At 43.7% G+C, this 12,332-nt stretch overlaps 1 protein-coding gene across 1 annotated transcript in view; it reads right to left on the reverse strand.

The window, feature by feature from the left end:
* Positions 1-1,836: 1,836 nt before the first annotated feature.
* Positions 1,837-12,332, reverse strand: part of LOC139367768 (monocarboxylate transporter 5-like) — a 59,846-nt gene continuing 49,350 nt past the window's right edge. Inside the window, exons 9-10 of the mRNA XM_071106101.1 lie at positions 10,069-10,162; positions 1,837-4,016 (exon numbers count right to left, since the gene is read on the reverse strand). Coding sequence (XP_070962202.1) covers positions 3,790-4,016; positions 10,069-10,162 — 321 coding nt within the window. The 3' untranslated portion in view covers positions 1,837-3,789. The remainder of the gene's footprint in view (positions 4,017-10,068; positions 10,163-12,332) is intronic.

Here is a 12,332-nt window from a genome sequence, read left to right on the forward strand (position 1 = left end):
CACCAAACATGTGGAAGAAGGTGCTCTGGTCAGATGAAACCAAAATTGAACTTTTTGGCAACAATGCAAAACGTTATGTTTGGCGTAAAAGCAACACAGCTGAACACACCATCCCCACTGTCAAACATGGTGGTGGCAGCATCATGGTTTGGGCCTGCTTTTCTTCAGCAGGGACAGGGAAGATGGTTAAAATTGATGGGAAGATGGATGGAGCCAAATACAGGACCATTCTGGAAGAAAACCTGATGGAGTCTGCAAAAGACCTGAGACTGGGACGGAGATTTGTCTTCCAACAAGACAATGATCCAAAACATAAAGCAAAATCTACAATGGAATGGTTCAAAAATAAACATATCCAGGTGTTAGAATGGCCAAGTCAAAGTCCAGACCTGAATCCAATCGAGAATCTGTGGAAAGAACTGAAAACTGCTGTTCACAAATGCTCTCCATCCAACCTCACTGAGCTCGAGCTGTTTTGCAAGGAGGAATGGGAAAAAATGTCAGTCTCTCGATGTGCAAAACTGATAGAGACATACCCCAAGCGACTTACAGCTGTAATCGCAGCAAAAGGTGGCGCTACAAAGTATTAACTTAAGGGGGCTGAATAATTTTGCACGCCCAATTTTTCAGTTTTTGATTTGTTAAAAAAGTTTGAAATATCCAATAAATGTCGTTCCACTTCATGATTGTGTCCCACTTGTTGTTGATTCTTCACAAAAAAATACAGTTTTATATCTTTATGTTTGAAGCCTGAAATGTGGCAAAAGGTTGCAAAGTTCAAGGGGGCCGAATACTTTCGCAAGGCACTGTATATTGACATAAGTATTCAGACCCTTAGCCATGAGATATCAAAATTGAGCTCCGGTGCATTCTGTGGTAAATTCAATCTGTTTTTGTTATGTCAATATGGGGTAGTGTGTGTAGATTTATGAGGGGGAAAACAATTTAATAAATTGTATAATAAGGCTGTAACTAACAAAATGTGGAAAAAGTGAAGAGGTCTGAATGCAGCGGTTCAGTATATCGCATGGTGCAGCGGTTCAGTATATCGCATGGTGCAGCGGTTCAGTATATCGCATGGTGCAGCAGTTCAGTGTATTGCGTGGTGCAGCGGTTCAGTATATCGCATGGTGCAGCGGTTCAGTGTATCGCGTGGTGCAGCGGTTCAGTATATCGCATGGTGCAGCGGTTCAGTGTATTGCGTGGTGCAGCGGTTCAGTATATCGCGTGGTGCAGCGGTTCAGTGTATTGCGTGGTGCAGCGGTTCAGTGTATTGCGTGGTGCAGCGGTTCAGTATATCGCGTGGTGCAGCGGTTCAGTATATTGGTGCAGCAGGTATATCGTGCAGCGGTTCAGTGTATTGCGTGGTGCAGCGGTTCAAACCTGGTGCAGCGGTCAGTCTGCTTTCCACCAGACAGTGGGAGACAAATTCACCTGTTCGTGGTGCAGCAGGGCAATAACCCAGCGGTAGTAAACACAAGGCCAAATATACTTTATATCGCATAGTTAGTGTATTGCTTGCAGCCAAGACAGCGGTTCACATTGAAGTGTATTTGGTGCAGCGGTGAGTGGCCAAGTGCAGCGGTACAGTTTTGACTTACCTTTCAAGGGCAATAACAGGCCAAATATACTTTGAGTTAAATCTGAGTGGCCAAGTTACAGTTTTGACTTAAATCAGCTTGAAAATCTATGGCAAGACTTGAAAATGGCTGTCTAGCAATGATCAACAACCAGAGCTTGAAGTTTTGCAAAAAGGCTCTTAGAGACTTACCCGAAATCACCCACAGCTGTAATAGTTGCCAAAGGTGATTCTAACATGTTGACTCAAGGGGGGTTGAATATTTATCTATTTATTTATTTTTTCTTCCACTTTCACATTTGATCATTGACAAAAAAAAAGGGACAAATAAAATTAATTTTAATTCCACAAAATGTGTAAAAAGTCAAAGGGGTGTGAATACTGGTGCAGCATCTATATGGTGCATCATCTATATGGTACATACAGTAACCCATATCATATATAACATGATCTCAACATTTTTCTGTGTACAGGGCCCTGCGTGGCAAAACAAATACACCCTATATTCCCTATATAGTGCACTACTTTTGACCAGCCCCTATGGGACCCCTGTGGGCCCTGGTTAAAAGTAGTGCACTATATAGGGAATAGGGTGCCATAGGGCTCTGGTCTAAAGTAGTGCACTATATAGGGAATAGGGTTCCATTTGGGACGGAACCCAAGACTCATTCGTGGGTGTACTGTACGTTGTACTGTACGTTCTACTGTATTTAACACAGAGGTGTACCGTTTCTGATGAATATAGGATGTGATTGTGTAGACAATGGTGGTTGTGTCGTGTCAGAAGTTTGTTGTGTTGTTCAATTCCTCAAAATAAATTACGTCAAGTGTTCCAGCCACATTAGTCCACACTACAATGAGATTTGTGTAGCAGGCGTCAGGCGATGCCATGAGAACATGAGGGATAACATGTGGCCTAGCAGAATAAGTGTACATTTGTCTCGTATTCAAAAAGTTACAAAACAGGATTCTACGTTTGCTGCCTCTCTTTATGGACTGAAGGAAAAGTCTTTGTTATATCTACAACCATTTTTAAGCTATTACAGTAACATTGCTGTGGTCATAATAATTTCTCCTCAGACAGTCAGTCAGTTGGGTATTCCTTGGCTTTCTCCTCAGTTAGACAGTCAGTCAGTCAGTTGGGTATTCCTTGGCTTTCTCCTCAGTCAGACAGTCAGTCAGTCAGTTGGGTATTCCTTGGCTTTCTCCTCAGTCAGACAGTCAGTCAGTCAGTTGGGTATTCCTTGGCTTTCTCCTCAGTCAGACAGTCAGTCAGACAGTCAGTTGGGTATTCCTTGGCTTTCTCCTCAGTCAGACAGTCAGTTGGGTATTCCTTGGCTTTCTCCTCAGTCAGTCAGACAGTCAGTTGGGTATTCCTTGGCTTTCTCCTCAGTTAGACAGTCAGTCAGTCAGTTGGGTATTCCTTGGCTTTCTCCTCAGTCAGACAGTCAGTCAGTCAGTTGGGTATTCCTTGGCTTTCTCCTCAGTCAGACAGTCAGTCAGACAGTCAGTTGGGTATTTCTTGGCTTTCTCCTCAGTCAGACAGTCAGTTGGGTATTCCTTGGCTTTCTCCTCAGTCAGACAGTCAGTCAGTTGGGTATTCCTTGGCTTTCTCCTCAGTCAGACAGTCAGTCAGTTGGGTATTCCTTGGCTTTCTCCTCAGTCAGACAGTCAGTCAGTTGGGTATTCCTTGGCTTTCTCCTCAGTCAGACAGTCAGTCAGTTGGGTATTCCTTGGCTTTCGCCAAAGCAGCAGGGTCATTTCAGTCCACCCAAAAGCTGGGTAACTGGCACAGTTGGCACATGCTTGTTTTAAGGAAGGAGAGAGAAAGGGGAAGCAGCCAACTCTGCTCTCCCTCCTTCTACATGGTTACGTGTGTCTCAGTAAGAGCAATGGTGCTAGTAGTGCCAAGGTCGCAAGTTTGATTCCCGCTGGGATCACAAATCCCCAAAATGTCTGTACTCACTTTACTGTAAGTCGCTTTGAATAATTATCAAGTGTCTGCTAAATGACATATATTAGGAACAGGAAGCCAACCCTGTCCTCCCTCCATCTACATGATTCCAGGCTTAATGAAGGAGAGTATGGTAATGTCCCTCAGCTAGCATACTGCTCCCGTAGTGATTGTTAAGGCATGGTGATTGCCCTATGGTTATTTTGCATACAAACTTCCAAGGAACCAAATGTGCTAGCTGGGGTGAAACTACCCTCTAGACGACGCCATTGTTGTTGCTGTTCTTTAGGATAGGAAGCTCAGGGCAGAAGCAGCCGTTAGTCTTCCAGCTGGTGTCTACATCGCGGGCCTCGCGTCTCGTCTTTCTGCTCTGCCACCTCCTCGCCACGGGCTCCAGGAAGAGAGAGACAGAGGAGAGCAGGTAACACACCCCCGCTAGGTAGAAGGAGCAGTCGTAGGTCTGGGTGTAGTCATACAGGAAACCTAGAGGATGGAAGACAAATGGAAGACAAGTCATTCAATGAAAAGAGAGAAATGGACATCCACATTAAAAGGACAGAAGACACCACCGCGAAGGGAGGAGGCCAATAACATCACTCCTCAATGAGAGAAACATTGGATACTTAGAAAAATAATTACTCCTCAATATACAACATACTGTGGCCTGCTTCCCAATATACAACACATACTGTGGCCTGCTCCTCAACAAACAACACATACTGCGGCCTGCTCCTCAATATACAACACATACTGTGGCCTGCTCCTCAATATACAACACATACTGTGGCCTGCTCCTCAATATACAACACATACTGTGGCCTGCTCCTCAATATACAACATACTGTGGCCTGCTTCCCAATATACAACACATACTGTGGCCTGCTCCTCAATATACAACATACTGTGGCCTGCTCCTCAATATACAACATACTGTGGCCTGCTCCTCAATATACAACATACTGTGGCCTGCTCCTCAATATACAACATACTGTGGCCTGCTTCCCAATATACAACACATACTGTGGCCTGCTCCTCAATATACAACAGCCTTTGGCCTGCTCCTCAATATACAACATACTGTGGCCTGCTCCTCAATATACAACATACTGTGGCCTGCTCCTCAATATACAACATACTGTGGCCTGCTCCTCAATATACAACACATACTGTGGCCTGCTCCTCAATATACAACAGCCTGTGGCCTGCTTCCCAATATACAACACATACTGTGGCCTGCTCCTCAATATTCAACAGCCTTTGGCCTGCTCCTCAATTTACAACACATACTGTGGCCTGCTCCTCAATATACAACAGCCTGTTCCTCAATATACAACACATACTGTGGCCTGCTCCTCAATATACAACAGCCTGCTCCTCAATATACAACACATGCTGTGGCCTGCTCCTCAATATAAAACACACACTGTGGCCTTCTTCTCAATATACAACACATACTGTGGCCTGCTCCTCAATATACAATACATACTGTGGCCTGCACCTCAATATACAACACATACTGTGGCCTGCTCCTCAATATACAACACACATTGTGGCCTGCTCCTCAATATACAACATACTGTGGCCTGCTACTCAATATACAACATACTGTGGCCTGCTCCTCAATATACAATACATACTGTGGCCTGCACCTCAATATACAACACATACTGTGGCCTGCTCCTCAATATACAACAGCCTGCTCCTCAATATATAACACATACTGTGGCCTGCTCCTCAACATACAACACATACTGTGGCCTGCTCCTCAATATACAACACATACTGTGGCCTGCTCCTCAATATACAACACATACTGTGGCCTGCTCCTCAATATACAACACATACTGTGGCCTGCTCCTCAACAAACAACACATACTGCGGCCTGCTCCTCAATATACAACAGCCTGCTCCTCAATATATAACACATACTGTGGCCTGCTCCTCAATATACAACATACTGTGGCCTGCTCCTCAACATACAACAGCCTGCTCCTCAATATAGAACACATACTGTGGCCTGCTCCTCAACATACAACAGCCTGCTCCTCAATATAGAACACATACTGTGGCCTGCTCCTCAATATACAACACATACTGTGGCCTGCTCCTCAATATACAACACATACTGTGGCCTGCTCCTCAACATACAACAGCCTGCTCCTCAATATAGAACACATACTGTGGCCTGCTCCTCAATATACAACACATACTATGGCCTGCTCCTCAATATAGAACACATACTGTGGCCTGCTCCTCAATATACAACACATACTGTGGCCTGCTCCTCAATATACAACACATACTGTGGCCTGCTCCTCAATATACAACACATACTGTGGCCTGCTCCTCAATATACAACACATACTGTGGCCTGCTCCTCAATATACAACACATACTGTGGCCTGCTCCTCAATATACAACACATACTGTGGCCTGCTCCTCAATATACAACACATACTGTGGCCTGCTCCTCAATATACAACACATACTGTGGCCTGCTCCTCAACATACAACACATACTGTGGCCTGCTCCTCAATATACAACACATACTGTGGCCTGCTCCCCAATATACAACATACTGTGTGTGGCCTGCTCCTCAATATACAACACATACTGTGGCCTGCTCCTCAACATACAACACATACTGTTGCCTGCTCCTCAATATACAACACATACTGTGGCCTGCTCCTCAATATACAACACATACTGTGGCCTGCTCCTCAATATACAACACATACTGTGGCCTGCTCCCCAATATACAACACATACTGTTGCCTGCTCCTCAATATACAACACATACTGTGGCCTGCTCCTCAATATACAACACATACTGTGGCCTGCTCCTCAATATACAACACATACTGTGGCCTGCTCCTCAATATAAATCGCACAGCCTGCTCCTCATTTTAGATTCTATTTTTACAAACACATTAATAACGTCAGCAATACCAGAGAGAAATTGACATCCCCCGACAGACACCACACGTTATAATGAAAGAAGACACCACAGCAAAGGGAGACCGTTAGTGACGTCATTCAATAACAGCATACGTCTCACATGACGATATATGTCAGAGTTAACGGCACTCTTTTAATCATAATGCCAACTGAACAATACATGTGGGTATCTAAAACCATTTCCTGGTTTAGAACTGAAATACATTCTACACGAGGCTGCTCTAAATTTAAGGACCCACGATATAATTTAAAAGTGGTGGTAATATCTGAATGGAACAGATGGAGACATGGTACATCACGTCCTGAATAAGTAAGCTCTATTTTTGGTCATGTTAGATCTTTAGTTCATCGTTATGGCTCTTTAGGTTACCGGCCTGAAGGGAAGAGAACAGCTAGGGCTAGCCCATTCCAGCAGGAATTGGATAGCTAACACACAGTCTATATAGATGTTTGTTTACCTTTATTTAACTAAGCAAGTCAGTTAAGAACAAATTATTATTTACAATGACAGCCTACCCTGGCCAAACCCTCCCCTAATCCGGACGACGCTAGGCCAATTGTGCGCCGCCCTATGGGACTTCCGATCACGGCCGGTTGTGATACATCCCAGGATCGAACCATGGTCTGTAGTGACACATCTAGCATTGAGATACAGTGCCTTAGACCGCTGCGCCACATCATATAAAGCTGGAGGGCGAGGGGGAACGCTAACACAGCATGTATAGCTAGCTGGTCGTGGGGAGGGAAGGAGGGGGGGGGGGTGCCAGGTCATGGTGCCAGGTCATGGTGAGTTGAGTTCATCCTGCAGGACTAGCAGCATGAATGGCAAACACAGCAGCATGCTATTTCCGGACCCCAATGACCCTGGAATGCAGATCTCCTCTCAGACCCTGGAATACAGATCCCCTCTCAGTTCTCAGGACAGCCTGACAAAGTGGGAGACCCTCCCACCCCCCTCGCCCCAAACCAACCCCCCCCCACCCTTCTCTCTGTGTCAATCATGTCGTCGTAACTTCCTGTGTAGTTTTTATTATTACTTTAATGTTTTATTATACTTTCTATTACTATCTATATTATTAACACTGCATTGTTGGGGAAAATGCTCTGGAGTTAAGAAATTCACTGTACTGTTTTACACAAGTTGTATCCTGTGTACGTGGCGAATATATTTTGAAACTTGGAAGTTCAAAGAGTACCTCAAATCAAATCAAATATTATTTGTCACATGCGCCGTGTATATAACAAGTGTAGACCTTACCGTGAAATGCTTGCTTACAAGCCCCTTATACCCCTCTCCTACAGATTGAAGTCAAAAGTCAGCAGTTAGGGGAATGCAGTGTTTTTTTTTTCTGGAAATAGGAACACCAGTGTTTGTAGATCACAGTTCAAAGATGTGAAGGTGTTTTGAACTTATTTTAGTTTGCCATATATATCTAGTAGACTAAATTAATTGTAAACATGAAGCCGGTTGAGAGAATGCCAAGAGTGTGCAAAGCTGTCATCAAGGCAAAGGGTGGCTACTTTGAAGAATCTCAAATATAATGATTTGTTTAATACTTATTTGCTTACTACATGATTCCATGTGTTATTTCATCGTTCTGACGTCTTCACTATTATTCTACAATGTAGAAAATAGTAAAAATAAAATAACTTTTGACTTTTGCTATTGTACATTTAGACTAGTTTAGATTATGAAATACCAGTTTATCAATGGCAGCGAAAGAGAGGAAAGCCCTTCTTAGATAATGTCTTGGCTGGTGTGGGCATTGTGTAACCCAGAACAACCTACTAACCTGGGCTCATATTCACAAAGCATCTCAGAGTAAGAGTGCTGATCTAGTTGAGTTTATTTAGATCATAATCAATAACATTACATGGATAGAGGGGACCTGATCCTAGATCAACACTCCTACTCACGAATACTTAGGTGTAAGCGTGACCTTTTTTTTATAACGTTTGAAGCACAAACTCGTTCTGGCGATTGAAAACAGATTGTAAACCCAAACAAATGGCCAATGTCAACAGTTAAAACAGTCTGGACTGAAATCAAGTAAGGCTTAGCTGGCCTACAACCCACATGGAAATATACTACAGGGGTCTTCTCTGGGTCTGGGTCTTCTTTTTTAATGTGGGAGGGTTTTAAACCACGTTAGTCAGTCTTCTTTCCCCCCCCCCCCCCCCGTCTTTCTAATTTCTAAGAGGGGGTGTGGTATATGCACAACATACCACGGCTAAGGGCTGGGTCCAGGCACTCTGTGTTGCGTCAGCTGTGCCATCAGAGACTCTGGGTTCGCGCCCAGGCTCTGTCGTAACCGGCCGCGACCGGGAGGTCCATGGGGCGACGCACAATTGGCCTAGCGTCGTCCGGGTTAGGGAGGGCTTGGCTCGGTAGGGATGTCCTTGTCTCATCGCGCACCAGCGACTCCTGTGGCGGGCCGGGCGCAGTGCGCGCTAAGGTTGCCAGGTGCTTCCGGGTTGGATGCGCGCTGTGTTAAGAAGCAGTGCGGCTAGGTTGGGTTGTGTATCGGAGGACGCATGACTTTCAACCTTCGTCTCTCCTGATCCCGTATGGGAGTTGTAGTGATGAGACAAGATAGTAGCTACTACAACAATTGGATACCACGAAATTGGGGAGAAAAAGGGGTAAAATACAAATAAAAAATAAAAAAGTATGCTACAGTAAATATGACTTTAGTCATGTGTGAAAAATGAAATGAACACAACTTTGTTTTTTAACTTTTTACCCCTAATTCTCCCCAATTTGTAATTACAGTCTCTGAAACACGACCCAACCAAGCCGCACTGCTTCTTGACACAAACCCTGCTTAACCCGGGAGAGGACAACAAGACCAATGTGTCGGAGTAAACACTACACCCAGCGACCGTGTGGTCCGCCACAGGAGTCGCTAGAGCGCGATGGGACAAAGACATTCCTGCCGGCCAAACACTCCCTTAACCCGGACAATGGTGGGCCAATTGTGCGCCGCCCTCATGGGTCTCCCGGTCATGGCCGGATGCGACAGAACCTGGACTCGAACCAGGATTTCTAGTGACACAGCTAGCAACTGCGATGCAGTGCCTTAGACCACTGCGCCACTCGGGAGGCCCGACAATGTTTTTCTATGGCTTAGCTTGCCTAGAAGGGCTGATGAAATGCATCGCTATGCATTTCTGTCAATCAACCCACAAACGGCTAACTATAGGTTGATTTTCACCTGGCTGTTTCTGTTTTCGAAACATGAACACACATGTTAGATAATGTACTCAAACTTCACCAGTTAGTTAAGAACAGCTGTGGTCACACGCACGCACGCACGCACGTACACACACACACACACACACACACACACACACACACACACACACACACACACACACACACACACACACACACACACACACACACACACACACACACACACACACACACACACACACACAATGACAGATGAGTGATTTATTTTTTAACTCACTCGTAGGTATGTGTGTGTGTGCATGCATGCAATGCGTGTGTTTCAAGTTACACGTTTTTATTGTCACGTGCACACGTCTTTCTTGTGTGTAACACTCCCTCACCTGCGAGAGGAGGTCCTGTCAGACAGCCGAGGCCTACGAAGAACATAGAAAATCCCATGGAGTTGTTGAGTTTCTCTTGCCCTACCAGATCCACCTGAGGAAAGAATTAACAAAGAAACATTACACACCAGTCAAAAACGAACTAGCGTTTGTTACCAAACTATCTAGGTAGGAACACAAACCCAGGTTTAGTACAGTGCCTTCAGAAGGTATTCACACTCCTTGACATCATCCACATTTAGTTGTGTTACAGACTGAATTTAAAATGGATTCATTTGAAATTGTGTAAGTGGAATTATTGTTGTAGACATTTTTAGATTTTTTTTTTTTTTTTAATGAAAAGCTGAAATGTCTTGAGTCAATAAGTATTCAGCCCCTTTGTTATGATCTAAATAAGTTCAGCAGGTTAAAAAATTGTAAAAACAAGTCACATAATAAGTGGCATGGACTCACTCTGTATGCAATAATAGTGTTACTGAGTGGCCTAGTTACAATTGTGACTTAAATCAGCTTGAAAATCTATGGCAAGACTTGAAAATGGTTGTCTAGCAATGATCAACAATCAACTTGACAGAGCTTGAAGTATTTTAAAAAGGACAATGGGCAAATATTGTACAATCCAGGTGTGCAAAGTTCGTAGAGACTTACCCAGAAAGCTGTAATCACTACCAAAAGGTGATTCTAACATGTATTGACTCTATGTATTGACTGTAAATTCGAAATTCACACAAGCAAATTTCATGGCCCCAGGTCCATGGGTTCAGTTCATATTGCCCTGGTGTGTTATGGTGATGCCTAGTGGTGTAGTTTGTCTGACTTTGAGTGCAGCGACTAATCATTCTCAAATTCATTAGAGGCTAATCCATTGAGTCTATATAACAAATCTGAAATCAATCTGCTTTATAGTTCATGAGAACAACATTTTGAAAGTATTTTTAGCATTAGCACATGTGCTAACTTGCATCTAAAATGTACAATAACAGCCATTTTTTTTAATGCAGCAACCATTTTTCCCATTATAGTCTAAATGCTAAACTTGGAGTGAATCTGACACATGGTTCATGAGGAGGAGATGATTGTAGATGATTTTGAGCGTTAGCGTTACACAAATGTTGTTAATAACAACACGAATGTTGTTAATAGTTTCCTTGTTTTTTGAGATATCTTAACGAAATGCAGTGTGGGTCATATTTGGGACATCCATGATAGTGACAGCAAGTGTCAAGTTGATAGGCCACTGTGGAGTGGGTTTAAATGGACATGTAATATCCTCTTTATTTATTTTTTAATTGTGACGTAGTTTTACGCATTTATGTTGAAGAATACCCGTAAGCGGCTACATTGTGTAAGTGGTCACCTGATGGCTCTCAGAGTGATTCTCGCGTAAAATACAGAGGTAGCCATTTTTCCAATCGGTCCTACTGAAAAACCAATTGTCTGGATATATTATTGAATAGATATTTGAAAAACACCTTGAGGATTGATTATAAACAACGTTTGCCATGTTTCTGTCGATATTATGGAGCTAATTTGGAATATTTTTTGGCATTTTCGTGACTGCAATTTCCGGTCGATTTCTCAGCCAAACGTGAAGAACAAACGGAGCTATTTCGCCTACAAAAATAATATTTTGGGAAAAAAGGAACATTGGCATGGGAGTCTCGTGAGTGAAAACATCCGAAGCTCATCAAAGGTAAACGATTTAATTTGATTGCTTTTCTGATTTCCATGACCAAGTTACCTGCTGCTAGCTGGACATAATGCTATGCTAGGCTATCGATAAACTTACACAAATGCTTGTCTTACTTTGGCTGTAAAGCATATTTTGAACATCTGAGATGATAAGGTGATTAACAAAAGGCTAAGCTGTGTCTCAATATATTTCACTTGTGATTTTCATGAATAGGAATATTTTCTAGTAATATTTATGTCCGTTGCGTTATGCTAATTAGTGTCAGTCAATGATTACGCTCCCGGATCCGGGATGGGGTGTATCAAGAGGTTGTTTCCCCAATTGTCTCCCCAATTTCGTAGTATCCAATTGTTGTAGTAGCTACTATCTTGTCTCATCGCTACAACTCCCGTACGGGCTCGGGAGAGACGAAGGTTGAAAGTCATGCGTCCTCCGATACACAACCAACCAAGCCGTTGCTTCTTTAACACAGCGCACATCCAACCCGGAAGCCAGCCGCACCAATGCGCCGGAGGAAACACCGTGCACCTGGCCTTCTTGGCTAGCGTACACTGCGCCCAGCCCGCCACAG

This window comes from Oncorhynchus clarkii, chromosome 16, assembly GCF_045791955.1.
Source record: "Oncorhynchus clarkii lewisi isolate Uvic-CL-2024 chromosome 16, UVic_Ocla_1.0, whole genome shotgun sequence".
Lineage (NCBI taxonomy): Eukaryota > Metazoa > Chordata > Actinopteri > Salmoniformes > Salmonidae > Oncorhynchus > Oncorhynchus clarkii.